Source organism: Tinamus guttatus, unplaced genomic scaffold (assembly GCF_059628265.1).
Source record: "Tinamus guttatus ecotype Peru unplaced genomic scaffold, ASM5962826v1 Tinamus_guttatus_pri_ptg000083l, whole genome shotgun sequence".
Classification (NCBI taxonomy): domain Eukaryota; kingdom Metazoa; phylum Chordata; class Aves; order Tinamiformes; family Tinamidae; genus Tinamus; species Tinamus guttatus.
The window spans coordinates 1,221,669-1,241,233 of NW_028288617.1; the positions used below are offsets into that span (position 1 = coordinate 1,221,669).

General features: G+C 37.3%; 1 protein-coding gene across 1 annotated transcript in view; it reads right to left on the reverse strand.

Annotated features, from left to right (window-relative positions):
* Positions 1-19,565, reverse strand: part of OFD1 (OFD1 centriole and centriolar satellite protein) — a 31,657-nt gene that overhangs the window by 2,913 nt on the left and 9,179 nt on the right. Inside the window, exons 10-18 of the mRNA XM_088520218.1 lie at positions 17,862-17,935; positions 17,082-17,173; positions 16,733-16,922; positions 15,544-15,674; positions 15,104-15,215; positions 13,616-14,224; positions 8,763-8,895; positions 4,221-4,321; positions 302-430 (exon numbers count right to left, since the gene is read on the reverse strand). Coding sequence (XP_088376344.1) covers positions 302-430; positions 4,221-4,321; positions 8,763-8,895; positions 13,616-14,224; positions 15,104-15,215; positions 15,544-15,674; positions 16,733-16,922; positions 17,082-17,173; positions 17,862-17,935 — 1,571 coding nt within the window. The remainder of the gene's footprint in view (positions 1-301; positions 431-4,220; positions 4,322-8,762; positions 8,896-13,615; positions 14,225-15,103; positions 15,216-15,543; positions 15,675-16,732; positions 16,923-17,081; positions 17,174-17,861; positions 17,936-19,565) is intronic.

Here is a 19,565-nt window from a genome sequence, read left to right on the forward strand (position 1 = left end):
GCATGGAAAATAGGTATTTTCTATAGTTCTAAAGTCTTATTTCTATCAAGAGGAGAAATTATATTTAATAGGAGAAATTATATTTAATAATCTTTCTAAAAACAAAAAATCAAACTCTTTCTCCATCAGATGAGGTGGGGGTCTTAAAATAATTAAAAAAAAAAAAAAAGTACAAGGTTGAAAAAGCAATCCTCGTGCAATAAAGGAGAAGAAAGCACTCCTTCCCCTTTATTAGAGAACCACCACTTTCCGAGAAAGTGTTCAATCACTTCAGCATAAGTATCTGTACATCCTCACTCACTGCCGTCCTGCTGCGCCGGCGGGCTGTCCCTGGCGGCTGTTGCTGGCGCGGTGACACCGTTTCCGAGGAGCACGTCCTCGGCTGGGTGCGGGACGGCGCTTCCGCACTGCTCTGGAATGTCCCCCTCATCTGCAGAAGATATTTGAACAATAGCTTCATTATTCTGTAATTGCAACGGCGGGGCAAAGGAAAGGACACCAAGTGTGGGAATGGCTAAATTAGAACATAAATATAAGCACTAATTGAGCATTTTCCCTCCAGCTTGGCCCTAAGAATGAAGAATTATCATAGGCTGTGCTTGCTCCTTTAATTACAGAATTGTTGGTTTTGAAATTAGCTATTGGAACACATCTGCGTTACAAACACAAAACAGATTCAAGGCTAAATATACAAAAGAGCATCAGAACACTTTCGTTTCTTACATAATTAAGCTGTGTAATACAAAAAAATAATGTGTCCAACTCTAGTTCATCCTTTTCATGCATATGCAGCTTTTTTAGTATATCTGCTCACATCCTGTTTCTTTAGTAGGATATCTGACTTCTTCAATGCACTTCACGATAGATAAGGATTGACACGGCTAACTCAGATATTCTACCCTGTATTTTGTTCTCCTTGAAAAATGTGTGTCTCACCCCACAAAACGCTGCATTTCTTCTGTGATCCTCCTCACTGCTGTACTCAACTGCTTCTTTATATGCAAAACACACACATGGAAACTGCCCCAATTTTATGGGAGAGAGTAAGTAAAGAAATAAAAGTCAAATGTATCCACGGGCTCAAGCTACCCAACCTGAACTGTACAGGACCATTATTTTTCAGGAATTTAATGTAATAAAGCACAGATACCTTAAGTTTCACCTTATGAGCTGGATAAAGTTGTAAATAAAAATTAACCATCCATCCTTCAATTACCATCATGATTTCAACCATTTTTTTTTCCATGTTGTAATAAAATGGAAATATTTGGGATAAGGACAAACTAAGCACCTAATTAGCCTCATTCTCAGAAAGGTGTGAGTTGCTTCAGTTAATTTTGTAAAGGATTTTTAAAGCATCAGAGAAAGTCTGGGCTGAACTGTCAGTCTAGCAAAGCTATGAAAATGCTTCCAGTTTCTTTCAAAAACGACAGGCCGTCCTAGCAGCTATCCTTAGGAAGGCCAAGTTTACACGTGGTCTATAAACAATGGGCTGTCATACTCAAAGAAAAACTAAAAATCTACTACCTTTTTTTGCTCTCTTTAACATTAGGTTTAAATTACAATGTTATCAACATAGAAATTATTTCCATATGAAGAATCAGTCAGTTCTCAGGATATATGTAATGCTTAGCAGAGTGGCATCTCATGGATACCTTTACACTACTTTTGAGACAGAGCTGCACAACTTGTAAGGAATAATCCATCACACTATTTAATATTTTTAATATTTTAATATTTTAATATTTTTAATATTTATAAGATGCGAATGAGTCATGAAAAAGGCTTTAAGCAAGATCTACAATATCTGCTGTACTGATACTTGTTTATATAGCCAAAGAGCTTCTATCAAAAACATGGTTCTGTTAAATATTGCATCTAACTTCTAAAAATTACTTAACCACCCAAACGGAAAATCCAACAAAATAATACAGTAACAATCCCCTTACCCATTCTGCAAAGAAAATAAACAGTAACTTATTCTTTGTATATTTTCCTTCTTTTATGCAATTGTGGTGAGAGACAATTTATGCCCTGAAGACGGTCAGATCAACGAATGGCCACTACTGCCAACAGAAATTCCAATCTTCTCTTGCTCAAGCTTGCTCATGTTAGGATTAAAGGGCTTTTCATGTTCTCTAGTGGGAAAGAAAACCTTTGCTTTCACAGTCTGGTTTTCCTTCTCTCCTTCTCCTCTCATTCTTTCAGTGCATATATTATATTACAGATGATACTTTTTAGATTTTACAGGCTTCCTCCACACACTAAAATTTTTCTTGGAAATTCTCCCTCCTTTTCAATCCTTTTGGGACACTCTCTCTCCTTTTTAATCTTTCTAAGCTCCTACTACACATATTGAGGTTTTCTTTCGATGCAATCTAACTCAAGTAAAATAATGTACTCAACCACATTATTTTAGAAAACAACAATATCTTCAAACTCTTTACATTATTCTTTGGTCTGCCCCATGTCAAGCAATGATACAGTGAAAAACTAATCGAGCACTGCATCTACTCAGGTCTAATTACTAAAAAAAAAGGTCAGTCTAGTCTAATATTGATAAAATAAATGCAATATGAAATACAGAATATGTTTCTAAAAGTCTCTAATATAAAATTAAATGAATCAAACATAATTAACATACGAGAAGAGCAGAAAGTCTCGTCAGTGGCTACGGGCTCTGTTCACATTAAAAGCTTGTAAGCACTTAAAAGCTCGTAAAAAGAAAATGAAAACAGGTAAATTTAAAACAACCATTATTGTGAGCAAGATTCAGGGAGAAATGCACAGCTCAGTCATTTTCCTCTTGTTATCACTAAATACCCTCGGCACGTTTCCTGTGTAAACAGACTTGTTTTTTTTCTATGTTAACCAAACACGCAGTTCAGAGGAGTGAGCCTATGAAATACGACCTAACCAAAAGCAAAAAGAATAACCAAAGAACTGGGCCAAGAAAAACACTCACTGGTTGGGAATTACATTTTCCGGGAAACCAGTGGTTCTGCTTCTCCCACAGGATAATTGCCGCCTGTTTGCCAGGGCTAACAGACGTGGAAAAGCGACGCACGCTGCTCGCAGCCTTCTCAGTAGCAGCTTCCCAGTAGCTGAGGCTGCTCAGGCCTAACCTTTGGGTGTCCCTCACAGGCTGAAAAAAGCAGCAGCGCAGCTATGGACTTCATTTCCCATTTCTCTCCCCACATGTAAGCGACTATAAAGTACATTAATCTTTGCTAGTTCCTTTCTAACTCGCTAAAACTGACCATGCAGGCTTAACTGCAGCACATAAAGGCGAAGGAAACATTTTTGCACTAGGCAGCATAAAGCAGCATACAAGGAAAAAGCTCTCCCTGCAAGTAGCAGAAAAGTAAATGAATAAAATGCTCATCTCAGAGGAAAAATAGTAGGATTAAATTCTCGTTTTGGCAACGTAACCATATGCTCCAAACCCACTCAGAGATATGGATCATGGCCATTGTAGTTTCACATGTTTTTCTCACATTTACAGAGGCTCTAAAGCAATTTCTAGCACATAACACACTATTTAAACCTCAGTGACTTAAGGGGAAAAAATTAATAATGGAAGCCATAATGGCTGCAGAAACTCATCTTCGGAATTATACTTAGTAATACTGCTCCAAAACTGTTCCATAATGAACACTCCTTGGAGTCTTGCTTTATGCAGTAAATATAACAGGACCTCAAGTTAATTCACAGACTTACACATTTTGCTTTTAAGTGCAAAGAAGAACACACTTTCTTCTATACAGTTTTACACTTACCTAAAACAAGTGTAAGACCTAATGAAATAACCAGAACAAGATTATGCAAGTTTTGAAGGATAAATCCAAATTACAGAACCAACTGTATTTTAATATCTACTTATTAATATATAACTTGGCCCTCTAAAGATGCAAACATGAAGAAAATTAGTCCCTCATCAACTAACACGCTTTTTCTTATTCACAGCATCTGATTTTTTTCCTCTCCAACCATAGTCTCAAATTACCACGTCAACTATCTTGCAATTGTTATGTTCTATAAACACTTTTTTTCCTCCCCACCATATAAATTATCATTTTTAGGTCCCTCCACTAACAGTCTCTGATAAGCCTAAGGCAAAATAAATTCAATCAAAGGAAGACAAAACAAAACTATGATGCATTTCTCTCTCAAATTACTGGAATAACTGCTTAAAATATGCTTAATGCACCAAAACTTACATTCAAGGGAAGAAACATGTTCTTCAAGGTCCTCATATATTAGTTTCTCTGGTTTGAGGATATCACTGAAATCTTGTTTGTCTGTTGGTTGATTATGAAGCCTGAAAGAAGGAAGAACAGAGAATTTAGTAAACATAACTGCTAAGCTTTTAAGCAAGCAACCATTTGAGATTTAAACACAAGGATTACTCACAAGTTTAGCAACAGACTAAACCAAATGTAAAAACGCACAAGAAAAAAATGCTGCGAAGTTCTGACTCATAAAATGAGGTATTTGAATATAGGTCTCCACATTTCACCGAATGTCATGGACATCTCTTTGATAAGATATTGCCCCTGCAGCCTTTCCCCAAGGCCCACAAACAACTGAGATAAACGCATTACATTAACACAAGATATACTCTGAAAAGGCATAACGAGGAAATAAATAAAAGGAAGAAGACAAAGTGGGATACACACAGTTGACTGAAATTAAGAAATTTGCCTTTTGAGGCAGCATATCCTTCTTAGACATCATGTTAACAGATGCATTGGAAATACATTGGGATTAGATGTCTGGCAAAACATATATGCATGGGTGAAAATCTGGGTTCTATGAAAAATGGGGTTAGTGACCTCATTTTAATTCCCTGCTTATCTAATCAGATAAGTAACATGAAAGAACAATAACTCCCACATGCCCTAGCTACTAAACTTAACCAGAACCAGAACAGCAAAAGTAGTACAGTCACTAATGAAAATCACCAGCAGCACTTTATAAAGGAGCTTACTACATCCCAGCTGTTCCTTTTTATCATTGCATAAACATATTTGTGCTTACAGTTTCTAAGGAATTCAAGTCTTCCGTCGGGTAGAAGGGGACAACAAACAAAACATACCACCACAAAGAGAAATGATCAATAAAAACAATGAATGTGGGTAAAACCACAAATTTACCCATCTTTTGAGAGGGGTAGTTCAGTAACGTCACTGACAGTGTAAATTAAATAAAATAGAGTAAGCGGAACTTTAAATTTTTTGAAGTTTAATCCAAAAAGTGTTTTCTCTCCTTCACAGAAATGGTTAGTTGCTAAATAATTCTTAAATGCCCATGGTTCAAACACACACACGCCACTTTCTTCAATACTGTATCCTGCAACACTCCCAGAAAGGCATTCGATTCAGTGCCTTGGGTTTAGTAAACAAAGAGATGTCCCTCATTAAGACAATTAAGCACATGCATTTTTAAACAGTTTTCAAAATTCCTTTTGTCAAGCAAAGCTGACAGCCAAAACTTGGGCTGAATCTAACAGCAATATTCCATAGGTACTGACGTGCCAGTTGACACCAAATGACTGAAGTTTAACGCTAACACTTAAAATGCCCATTAAAGAATAAACAAACAGGAGAAAAAAGGAAAAAAAAATGTTAGCAATCCTCATAGTCACTTTCTTCAGGCCTGAACATAAAAGGAAAGGTTTAGATAGTAATCTGCTTTATAACTCTCGTCTTCCTGTCTGTATTTATTAGCTTTCTCCATACCCACTCAGAGCTTGAAATAAAAATAAACAGAGAGTTCCTGTATTCATAGAAGCGGTTGTTCTTCCTCACTGACTGAGGTCTAACTTGTCCTGGCTCACTGGTGTTACAGCAGCGTATTTGAAGTGAGTTTCCATTGCCACTTGCTCTCCTAAACTGCTTCCACGGCACACATTAACGCCCGCCCAGCATGAGCCACGCCATGGAAAGCGCCAACGACAAGGAGAGACACGGAGACCTTCGGGGAGGCACCAAGCAAAGTTGGAACAAAACGCTCGGTCCCTAGAAATTCCTGTAGGCTCTTTTCAAGTCCTAGAACTTAAAAGCCCTCTACCCAGCTTCCATAAAGCCTCCTCTCTACATTAAGAGTGTATTAAACGTAATAAGAAAGGTCTGTGAATGCCTGCTAGAGCTGCCTCAGGACAAGCTATTTTTCCTTAGGCATCAAGTCAGGGGTGATGGGTGGTGGGTGTGAGCTATTCCAACCGCCCTTTACCAGGCAAGCAAAACTGCATTAGCAAACCACTGGTAACAAAGCAGCACGGAGAGAGTCAATATTTTTGTGTAGTTTAGTTTGAAAAGTTATTAATTTCCCTAATATAGATCCTTGGAAATGAAAGGCCAGATACCCATCTCTTTATCCCATGCAAGGAAGATTGAGGACTCCTATTCAGAAGGTACATGGACATATGAACCAGCTCTTCAAATTAAACTTTTTTTTAGATTTTTAGATGCATTTGAACTTGTTAATGAATGAAGTGAGAATACTCAATTGCCTTGATTTAAACTCTTACACAGTCAGTGGAAGCTACTGAGTTTTAGCCAACAGAAAATTGTCATTCAAGTTGCAGGTGTAAAAATAGACTTGCAATGAAAGAAAAACAGCTTTGTTAAAGGATTTTTTTTAAGAGTTTTGGCATGCCTCAAGCATAATCTCAATAGCCTTTGAGATCAAGCACAGGCAAAAGACCTGTTTTGGTACGAAAAAGATGACAGATTATCACCACTGGGCAGGAATCTGTGATGAGTTTGTAGCCTTATGTTCTCCTTGAAAAATGATTTCAAATAATTTAAGGATGAAGTTGACCCTTCCCAAAAGAGGCAACACTGCCTCCTGCAACAAAGCTCTCGTGGTAGCAGCCTAGAACATCACCAGTTCTCATTAACCTTATCAGGATCATATTTACAGCACCGGCAGAGAAGCCTACTACAAGGTCCAAAAATGTCAGATTACCTAGAGCTCATTAAAGAGAGCTACTGAAAATACACCAACTGCCAGATAATCCACGCAAGGATGAGGAACTCTGAGAGCATCTTTGTTAATAAAATACACCAAACGATAGCCAGTTAATTGACCATTAATATCTCAAATTCACATTTGCAACATCCAATAGGCGTTACTCTTGCACAGAAAAAGTACACAATTTTTTCAATGATCAGTGCAGTCCAATGAGATGGAACACTAGGGTGAGTGATGCACATCTCAGCTTGATAACTGAGCCTCCTTAACTTCCAGGCTGAACTGAACCTAATCCCTAGATATTTTGACATCCAGAGATCCACACGTATGCACATATTCCCCACATATTTGAAACATAATAAACAAATAAATTTAATCAAGATTGTTCATAGATATTGCACAGAAGTAAACAGTGGCTAACTTGCATGTTACAGATTTAGTTTTAGGAGAAAACAGCAAGCATGTTTTCTGAAAACAGTGAATAATCAAAAAGTTATTTATTATTGGTGAAACTTTTGTTCAGTTCTGTCTACAAATAGTCTAGTCTGTGTAAAAAGAGTTCAATCAAACTGAAATTCTACAAGGATCTACACTGACGCAGCAAATTTCAAGTGATACAGAATGGTTGCCTTGAAATATGAAGATCCTGCATTACTCTGTTTTAATTCAAGTGCTCAGTGCTTTCAAATGTTCACCAAAACATCAACACATGAATGAACTGCTTAATAACAGGAGTTCAAACCAAAATACAAAAAGAAGAGTTTATGGTTAAATCTAGAGCTGTATATAAAGATACACACCAGTCAGAAAGTCAGCAAGATAAGTTAGCCTGCCTTGAGCCCAAGAACCTCTAAGCTTCATACAATTTAAACTGTGAGCAACATTTTAGTGCTAAAATAGTGTGAACAGTAAATAAAGAATAAAACACCTTATTAGAACCCATAAATCCTAATTTAGCAAATTTAGCAAATACTTAAATTAACTGAAGTAGCACAGACTTAACGTGTTGAGGAGCACAGTTCTAAACAGAAGAATTAACTCCCTTGAAGAGCAGAATTTGAGCTAAGTTTCACTGATGGATATTTATCAATTTGCTATATTTGCACAATTTGTGCATAAGAACAACTTGTCTTTAGGCTACCTCAGTTTCTCCGGGTTTCTTCACGTTCTCACGTTCCTGGCTTCTTAGCCCTTCATCTAGCACTTTCTCAAGCTAGGGCCTCTCTCGGGCTCCAAGGGTAGTGTTAAACACTCCCATTCCTCTCCAGCACAGGGAACTCCAGAATAATCTTTCGCCCTTCCTCAGTTACAGTAGTGAAAAGACCTTGCAGAACATTTTCTAAACCGATCATATTTTACTTTGTCACAGCACAAGATAGAAATTTTTGGAATTTTTCTAGTTGCCTTTTATACTCATATACTCACAGAAAAGTGCAGACACTGACAACCACTGAGAAATCCTACAATCTGAAATTGCTGGTATACTCAATGTACTTGAGGATTAAGCATTACACTGCACATACTTCACACTCTTAAGAAGCACAGATATAACAGAAGTGAAAAAGTCAAGTCATATTTGCCAAATGAAATTTAATTATTTGAACTTCCTCTTGAGGTATGATATTCAAGAAGGAGTCTCTTGAAACAACTTTAGAAAAATTCTATCATTGCATGAAATTTATGGTCTACTCAAATTGTAAAAGCAGCAGGTGTCTTACAATTAGATGTATGTTTGTGTTTGTTTTATTAAAAAGTTCCAAATTCTTTTTTGTAAACAACATTACCTGGCTTTTTCTCCACGACTGGAGGGTGAGGAAGGAATAGATTCAGAAGATGAAAGGTGGCCTGGTTTTGAAATTGGAGAAAGCACCTGGTCAACACTTTGCTGAGAAGAGGCAAGGTATGAGCCACTGATCTCTGTAGAACAACAACAACAGAAAAAGCAATTTGTATTAATCAGTTCTTTACAATAAGACTTTTTAAATAAAATATCCACAATTAGACTATGCAAGGACCACCACTATGGCACAAGTTGCATCAACATTTAAAGGATTAATATAGACTTTCTTGTACTAAGTACTTCCATCTCTTCAGAGCTAGGTTAGAACCTGGCATGAAAACAGAGAATACCTCCTCAGTGGCAGAGATCTGAAAAAACAGAGTTCAGCCTTTGAAGTCCACTAGTGATGCATAAAGTATCAAGGAGAAGGAAAAAAAAAAAAAGGGCAGAAACTTTTAAAATTATTTTTGTAATTGTTTTTAGGCAATAACGCCGCTAAATAAATGACTGTCAGCTACAGAACTGCCAGGACTGTTTTCCCAATTACTTTACTATAACTTCTCTTTTACAAGCGTTCATTATCATATACTTATTCTTCACCAAGCCTCATCTTCAGCTCCCCATTATACCTCTACTTCCCATGCAAAATTGCCTTTACTCAGCACTTCAGAATCTCTCTCACGCTGACATTAGAGGAAGAGGTTACTGACACTGACTTAAAGCGAGGGATGCCATTGCCAGCCAGCCAAAGCTAATGCCTAGGTCTCACACAAGTCATCGCTCATTAGGAAATCGAACCTGGATATTTCAGTTTCTACAGATTTGTGAAAATGAGTAATGAAAATGAGTAAAGCAAAAAAAAGAAATCTTTGAAGACTTTATCCCCTTTGTAAGAGTGGTAAGGTCATCAGGAAAGGATAACAGACAGACAGTATGACTGAAGACGTCTCGGGTTTCCTAAGATACCTAAGGTACCCAGGTATTAAAAATATTTTATCCAAACTGCAAAGTCCAGCATTTTAACTCAATTTTGCTTTGCAATCTTTTCCTGTGCAGCTGCATACGTCTCATTACTTGGTTTCCTTTTACCCACAAAACTCAGTATCACTCAGCAAGCAAGCACTAGCATTCTTCTCCTCTTTTTTAGTGCTGTCTATTCAAATCCAGCTCTAGGGATAGAGGAAAAGTCATTACGAACATTTCCCTGCTTGAAGTTTTTTCAGATGTCTGTATAGAAGTGCACCATTCACAGTGCACTTCACACGCCAGAGGGAGGATGCTTTACACTAGGGGTTGCCCCCACAGTTTTACTTCCACAGTGCCATTCCACATGCGGAGGGAAGAGCAATTTACAGGTCTATCGTTCTCCATATGCAACAAAGCAAGGAAAAAAAGGACTGGCGCCGTAAAGAAAAGTATATTTTGCCTGTCTGCAGAAGGCATCAGAACAAGGGACTAATGCTTAATAGAAAGAGCAGTGCTGCGGACAGCCTCTATATCCTAGAGCAGGAATGGCCTCCAGGGAAGCCGGGCACTTGGACTACATCCTGTTCGTGCACTGGCTGTGTCTGCTGGTGGAGGGAACCGCCTGGAATCAACTCACTGACCTCACGAAAGACAGAGAGGTGCACGCCGCCTTGCCAACCTCACTCTTTCTTACCAGAAGCAAAGAACCACTTGCTGAGAACAATTTCTCATGCTGTCTGACCCATGCCCCTTATTACTTTATCAGCACTGTTGCCCAAGGAACATCAGGGAGTGGAGACAGGGAGACAGTAAATTGGGAAGAACAGAAAAAGGATCCTTTCCTAATTTGACTATTCTGACAAGAATTGGGCTTACTCCCTCCCAATAGGCAAAGCCTGAAAAATATGGCACATGCATGGGCTGGGGAAGGAGAGCAGTCAAATATATTAGCTAATTTAAAGACTGAGCAGAAAAAAAAAAAGCACATCCTTCAGCTAGCAGATTATATAGTAAAATAGTTGTTGGATCTGCCAACTGCAAGCACCACAGAAAGCCCAACTCCTTCCTCCCATCCTTGGAAGGTGGCTGCTGATAGCTGAGCTGGAATTTATTCTTACACATGACTGGACTCCAGCACAGCTCCCTTCAAGGAAAAGCAAACCTCTCGGGTTCACATACTGGGTAATTTTTCTCTTGACATTTACTCTGAGCTCTTCAGACTGACATCCTCAACTGCACTGAAAAACTCCACGGAAGGTTCCAGAACGACTTAGGTTTTTCTAGCAAAAGCACAGTTAGTGCTCTAGTCACCTCTGGCAAGCAGTACAACGTATATGTCAATATAAAAGCACTCTGTATCAGAAGCCTTTTGAAACTTTTTTTTTTTCCCGTTACGGAGCAGACGGATATTAAAGGGGAAGCAATCTGATTCTTGTCAGCACATAAATCACTGCGTGGCACTTTACAGCTGGTTTGTCATTGCAATTTTCCACCTAATTCAGCCCGCGTGTTGTTCAAACTGCCAATTCGCCCTTTGTTTTTGAGCATCTTCCCAAGGAAGCCTGTCACCAGTCTCCTTAGCTTCTCCAAAGTTACTTTCTTCCAAAGCCCTTGTTCTACTTCAGGTCCTTCAGCCTGGACCTGTAAATTCCACCAATACCACCTGCACTTTCTGATCATCAATTCATTCTTTTCTATTCATGAGAATTTCACCTAAATTCCTACTTCTCTACACAATTTCCTCACTTTCTGAAACAAAAAGCTATTTCTAAGCAAAATCTAGGAACTTAAGTACCTGTTGTGGTGTTTTACTAGATAAACACCAATAATTACAGCAAGTCAAAAGAGAACACAGATCCATTCCTCAATAATTTTAAAAAAAATGCTGATAAATATAGGAATAGTCACTCTTTTGCATCAGTGCCTACATAAATATATGGTACATACTTGATGCAATAAATTCTATTAAGCAGACGAAAGATCAAAAAATATTTTTTTAAAAAATACAGTACGAATAAAGATACCTACAGCCTCAGTTAGAGGCTTCCAAGGTGCCAAAATCTGAGAAAATTTACCTGAAAGCATGCAAGCATACACTATTTTCAAAAATTCTTGGAGGTGGCCTGAATATTCGAAAAAAATGTAAACTATTTGCTCTTTTGAAATAGATAACCTGGGAAGTTCCGAGTTACCTTAAACAAGACTAAGATTTCATAGAGGTTAACATAACAATTGCCAAGGGTTTATCAGGAACAAACAACGTTAAACTTACTTAACTTCTTCAACAGAGTAAACTTTCTAAAAGATAAAGGAAAGTGGCAGATATAGCATTTGTATTCTAATAGGCCTTGACACAGTCACTCACAATATTCTCATAAGCAAGGAAGAAGAATGTCATCTTGATTTAATCATCTTAAAACAGAGGCAAAAGGGACTTAAAAAAAAAAAGGCCGTAAAATTTGAAATATTAATTGAAACAAACATGATGTCATTCAATAAAATAACATGTGAAATGTACTGTAGTTAGGAAGAAGAAATCAAATTTACAAAATGCCTGTGTAGGTAGGTAGAAAAAGACTTCTCCAGAGCAGTAACTGGCTTAGTTCACCTTGAAAGCATAATATCTATGCATAATATTCACACAAATTACCTTCCATTTCTGCAGTAGCAAAGTCAGGCAATACCCTCCTTTGTTACCAACTCTTACTCCTCTCCAGAACCAAATCAATCTTGTGCACTAAACACGGAATTGTTCCTACAGAAAAATAAAGCTGCCATCATGCAACTAGGCTCTTACGGGTACAAAGAAAAGGAGGATTGTTAAGCTTTAGAACTTAAATTCTGACATCTCAAATTTACAACACAGCTCTGTACTGCAATGAAGTTTACTGCAATGAAAGATATTTCGTGTGCAGGATTTGCTTGTAAGCAATTCATGCAAAAGCTGACTGCTAACATAAAGACAGTTTTGCAAGCTCTAGTTTTCAATAACAGAATGTTATTGAAACAGCTACAATAGACTGTCTGTAATCTGTCTAAGAAAAAAACATATATCCATTATTAAACATTTGGAACAGGTAAATTTAAAAATAAGAAGAGAAACATTCTACCTCTGGCACCCCATCCTACCCCAACTTTCAGCGATCCATAATTTTTTGGAGTCCTCCTCCTGGCAAGGAATTTTATTCCTGCTTTTATACTTGTTGCCTGATAAATTCCACAACTTATTTATGATGTGAAGAAGTTCTCTATACAGAAGCTGATTCTTATCATCCCTGTTACCTTACTTTTTTCTCATCCTACTTATATTGAATTTGATTTGCAGACAAGAACTGCATGATTCTAGAAATAGGTGTATGACAGATTTGAAACTGCATGAAGTTTTCCTTTTATTTGCAGTTTCCTCTTTTGCTTGCTTTTTTGATTACTGCCACTTTTAAAAAATATTATTAAATAAATTATTTAAATAACATGTGATAGCTATAGCAAATTGCAATACTCCAAGCATGGACATGTGCACATGTAACTACAGCTGCTACAGGAAAAGAGGAGAATACAGATAGAGGGATGTTAAAGTTAGGAAATTATAATTAACCTCGCAAAATAATTATGCTTAAAACCAAGCACAGTGAATAATATAGCATAGTCTTATTTTTAAAACTACTTAAACTAAGTGCAATATGTATAGCCTCCCTCAAAGGGCTTATTCAGTGCTGTTTTTGTGAAGAACTGATACTCCATTTACTTAACAAATTGTGCCTCTAGTCTTCTCCTGCCCATCAGTAAATAACAAATGAGTAAAAGATTATCACCATTTCATCTTCATCTTCCAATCACGGAGCAGGAACAATAAATAAAACACTAACATCACCACATTAACAAGTGGCTTACCATCAGAAAGTTTCTTTTTATTGAGATCTCTTTCCATTTTGGAAACAGGAGTGGAAGAAAGGCGTCTTGAGGAAGATACTCTTTTGTGTGGTGGTGTGAGTGGATTTAAGACTTCAACCTGGCCAACTCTTCCAATGTATTTTGGGCCTCTTGGACTGCTCAGAGGGGAGTGCTGGGAGATGGGGCTGCCCTCTAGATGTTCGTGCTGTGTAGTCAAGGGGGCTCTGCTAAAAGCATACGTGGGAAGCAAAGGAGACTGCTTCTTTCTTGATGTTCTGCTTGCAGCTGCATCCTGGATCACTCTCTTTTGGTAGTTCCTGTAGGCTTCTTCCAAGTACTCTGCCTCTTTTTCTAGTTCTTTTATCCTAGCCCTGGCTTGAGCCACGCACTCCAGGTCGGAATCTGGAGAAGCGCTCCGTGCCGGCAGCTGCTGGCGATACCCGGCTCTCGCCCCAGCATTTCCCTGGATGCCCTCACCCATGACCTGGGCCTTCAAGAACGCACTATCCACATAAATATCCGCGGGCACAATCCTGTCATCAGTGAGGTCAAGGAGAGAGCGCTCCACAAGTGAAGGCTTTGGGTTCCGGTACACTTCGTTCTCTAGAGCTACACGGTCAAGAACGCGCGAGAGGAACAGAGACTCGTAACTGATTAGAAAAACTAGGAGAGCATTTAAATTCCTATTTACTCAAAATGAACTTATCGTGAAACTAATCTCAATCCTGAGAATGTAACGTAATCATACAAATAGGTTTTTATACGCAAATTATGACTGATATTTTTTCATTATTTTATATATCCCTTTTCCCTTCAAGTAAGGCTCTACCTAAAATATGCATTCTTATTAACCAGTTCTACACAGCATGATTCCTTAAATTACTGTTTCTTACATCTCTTATTTTTAATTAAAATTTCTGTATCAAAACTTGAATTCATCTTGATAACCAGAAATCTGACAGATCGGCATCTTCAGAACTACAGGTATTAGGAAAATTGAGTTGCGTTATGCAAATTCCTAATACCGATATGAGGAGCTTACGTTAACAGCATCGACTACAGCTGTCAAAAAGATAGGTTTAATATTGAGACACATGATAATTTCAAACTGATTACTCTTACTGTGAACATAAAAGAATGAAAAAGCATTAAAACACAACACACCCACTGGAATAGGGGGATTTATGCTATCAGCAAGTATTAATGTCTTTATTTTGAATAGTAACATAAACAATGTTAAGAAAAAATAAAATATTCAAGTAGGTGTGTTTTCATTTCTCCCTTTTGTTTTCATCTTTTCTGATAGGGAAGAAAGTTTGGGTCAGTTTGCATTTTAAACTGTCTCTTTAAATAGACTCATTTTAAACTTGAAATTCTATGTAGTGGTTATTTACTAGTTGCACATGGATCTTTTTAAGCCTCTGGAAAATCTCATTTTGGTTTGATAAAAGCAATTTATAAAGAGCTTCCTTTGTATGAGATACAAACCTGCCTGTGTTTGTTTCAACTGCAGTTTCAGTTCTTCAACCTGCATGTTTAACTTTCTGATAGTAGCTTCTGAGTCCAACAGCTGGGTCTTCAACTGGGCACAACGCTCAACCTACATGAGATGGAGGGTAGGGAAGAAGAAGGGGCAGGGGCACATAATCTGTATAAATAGAAATATCTTGACCTGCTGAATGCCTGTTTCCTTCCAAGTGTTTTTCAGGTCAAATCAAAATATACATACATAGTAAACCATACAAAGTCAGTACTGACAGCTTAAAAGGTGGAAAAGATTGACTGTGGCCTTTTTCTAAGTAGTTTACATAAAAAAGGAGAGTTCAAAGCATTCCAGTAACATTCAGAATGACATGCACACAATGGTAAATGTTATCAAGATGACAGTTAGAAGTATTCAAACTATTTAGATTGAAATAATAATTTACCTCACTCTGTAGCTGCTTTTCCAAAAATTGCTTGTGACTTTGAAATTCATCCTGTTCCAACTTTCTAGAATGTTCCATTCTTCTCAACTCTGCTTGGCAGGCCAGAAGCTCTGCTGATGGCTGGGCAAGTTCTTTCAAGAAAGAGAAACGTAAGATATTTGACAATATGAATGTTCACTTTTTTTTTTTTTTTTTTAACTTACATTGTTTTTGAAACCATAACAAATCTTCCACAATTAGATTTCATTTAAGTATTTTTTTCTTTTTCTTTTTTTTTGGCTCTATAAAAGTCTCTAAATTTTTGTTGTTATATTCACTTAAAAATATACCAGGATTTTCTTATTATGTAAACAAAATGCATATGCCTACCTTCCCTAAGGTACGGGATGCATCTGGGATATGGGTGCATATCTGGACTCTGCCATAATCTTAGATGCACACTTCATAAATATAGTAAAGTGAGTCAAGTTGTTCTTACCTTTATTAACAATACTACTGCTGTGGATGAAACTACTGTATCATTTCTTTTCAGAAGCTGAATGGGATATTATTAATAACATAAGAGTTATCTCTTATTTCAGAATTTGCATTGTACAGTTGTATTTAAGAAAAAAAACATTTACTGTCAAGGATTTTCTAAATTAAACAAAGATAGCAATATCATTTAAAGATGCTTTTCAGAAAAAAAAAAAAAAAAGTAGAGAAAGATTACATAGTTCACCCATAGTTCACTCAAACTCACCCAAATATTACAACCTATCTGAAAACTGAACTCACACATGAAACTTTGTGATTCCATAAATAAGAGTGGCCTTAATCAATCATCAGGCATAAACTAAGTTTAAAACTTACGGAAAGGAAAAGAAATCTAAGGCAGGGCAGGGAGGGGAAGGGGAAAAACAGAGGGGAAAAAAGAGTCACCATAAAATCAAGTTGTCAAAGCTTTCTGATTCTTTTTTTTAGAAGGACTTTTTTTTTTTCATTTGTCCCATAACAAAACATAAAGTGGGACAAAAGGACATAAATTGTTTTGTTATGTCCCAATTTGCCCTAAATTTGTCCCAAAACCTTATTGAGGTTTAGAGTGAACAACTAGTAAGCATCACAAAAATCCTTTTTAATGCAAATTTCTAAAAGAGTACCTGTAGAAAAACATAAAAAAGAAATTTACAAAATCATTCACACTAACTGTCTCTGAGATGCTGGTTGTCACTGCGAGTCTCCTCCAGCTGTTGCCTAAGTATTTTATTCTGCACCTGGAGCTCCAGTTTCTCCTCCTTGAGCAAGGGATAATCTGAAACCTCTTTCAGTTTTTCTGTCAACAACTGATTCTGTTTATTTACCAGCAGAACCTGGGCCTTCACTGACTCCAAATCCAGCTGCAGACAAAGAACATTTCAGAATCTTAAAAAGCTGTTTCCCCAAAAAAACAAATCTGTGTTAGTTAACAATGACTTATTTCATATTTTCTTTTTTGAAAGTATAGCCCAAATGAACCAATCAGAATCTCACTCTTCTATATTCACATTCACAATTACCTCAAGCTCTTTAGTACGTGAGATAGCTTGCTTCAGTTCCTCCTTTTTTGAGTTAATAGCAATGGCTTCTTCATGCAAAAAAATAGCCTTCTCTGCAAGAAGGATTACAAATGTTTAACTAAAATTATAGAGCATTGCATTAAAAACAGTATCAGTGAAAAAAAAGAAGTTGCTAAAACAAGCATGCAATTTAATTCAAGACTTATATACACATATGTAAACACACACACAGACACACACATATAAACATATTCCTTCAAAATTAAGTAAATCACTGTCTGCACAATGAATACACATACTCAATCAAAATTAAATAATGATTTCACATGCATACAATTCTTCCACATGATCCTGACTTAAAAGTCTAAATATGTCGTCTGTTCCAGCTGTTTTTCTTCCAGCTTTAGCTAAACATCTTGCGCATGATAAATGTAGCCACTGGCAACCCTTTGAGGGTACAGCACCAGAATGTACCAGATTCAATTAGAGAAAAAGCTCATAGAACTTCAGGAGGAGCTGGGAAACCCTCTGAAAAAGGAGGGGGGCTTTGCAGCCTCCGTGTGAAATACCAGCTTATTAGTTCCCACTGTATTCTGAACTGCAAGCACTTGTTGACCTGTCCCTGGATCCTGCTCTAGGTCACTTGTCTAGCTCTCTTGTCACTTACACTGAACTGTCACTATTACCAAACTTTGTTTTACTAAACAGTGTTTTGAGGCTTCTTGGTAAAAGCTCTTGAAACAAACAACAGAGACTTTATTTATCTCAGAGATAAGTTACCTTTATTCTTTTTCTCATCTTCAGTAACTCTGCTGGTTCTGGCTATATATTCTTCTTTCAATTCAAGCTGGTATCTAGATGTAAAAATAGTTACATATTCCCAAAGCACATACGCATGTGTGGGATGGGAAGCTCCAAATTTTCCCAGACTAAAACTACAACCACACAATTACTTGTTGACAAAATTCATTCCCACAGAAATTTATGAGAGATGCATTATTCCACAGTCTTCATGGGTAATCTGTGTCAATACTACACTATCCTACTGGTAATGTTTGTTCGCTAAAATTCAACCCCCCAATCCACAACTTAGGGCCACTGCTACCCACCAGATTGTCTACCACTCTCAAGCTACAAAATATATGAAAAATAGCTACAAAAAAAAAAGACTGTTTTGAATTCAAGTAGCTGTGGATACTATTAGATCAGCTTTAACCAGCTTTATTTGGTGCCAAATGTGTAACTCTACACTTCTTATTAAACTTCCTGCGATTTATACTGGCACAATTCCCAAGTTTATCCAAGTCCCTCTGCACTAACTTCACCATTTGTTGTGGCAGTCATTCCCCTCAACCTGGCACCATGTGCAAATTTGCTGAGGATGCACTGCCATCATCCAGGCTCCTGATGAAGGTAGAGGACAGCTGAAATCCCAGTACTGGCTCCCTAGGGCTCTGCATTTGCCATCAGTTGGACACTGAGTACTGCCCAACTATGCTCAACCGAGCAGCCATCCAACCTCAACATTCAGTTTTACTGAAAGCTACAAGAGCTAAAAATACTCAAGTGTTTTGTATGATTGGGAAATATCAGATTATTAATGTTATCAAGTATCTCTATCTCCATCTTGTAATTGTAAATGGCCCATGTAACTAAAATCTTTCTGACAGTTGTGGAATTTAAAGCTTACTTAGTAATAATAATAAAAAACCAAAGCTATTACTTTTCTAATAAATACCATTATTTCTCCACACTAAATAGTAGCTCTTCATTACTATTCATCAGGGATTAACAAGGACATGGATTTTATCTACTTGAGCATTTGCAGAAAGCCTAAAATATTTTGTATGTTGACAAAATTAGCTAGGTAACAGTTAATCCTTAAAATCACTTCATTTGCCTCACGAAGCAAAAGCACTTACAAGCATTACTTGTAATTAACAGTTATGGACTACACAGGTAAAATAAAGTACATGGGTCTTAACCAAGGTGGATCAATTAGTTGCATTAGGTTGTCCTCTGTCCAAAAAAATGAATTAACTCACATTCAGCTGAAGCACTGCTCTTACCAAAACCCACCCTGTACATCTTTCTTCTGTAGCTGTCATGAAGATATGTCAACACAGTCAATATCTACTACTGATTGATAGCTCATGCTAACCGTTGCTCGTTCAGCTTGCAAATAAATCACGGCGTATCAGCCACGTGGTTGACCTTCCTATCTGAAAGCGAGGTTTATTTCTGCACCTAACTACGAGCAATGACATTCTGAGAGCACCTGCCTGCACTGCAGCATCAGGTAACCTCCAGGTGACCACTCACTAACAAGACAAAAGCAATAACCTAAACAATTCAGACCGATAAAAATAAAAAACTTTATGTGTATTTTAAGTCTTTGCCTTGTTACATTTTGATCCATAAATCCTACAGAATCTATTATTCTATTTTCTTAGGAAATAACGTGTTAAGAGACAAAGAAAAATT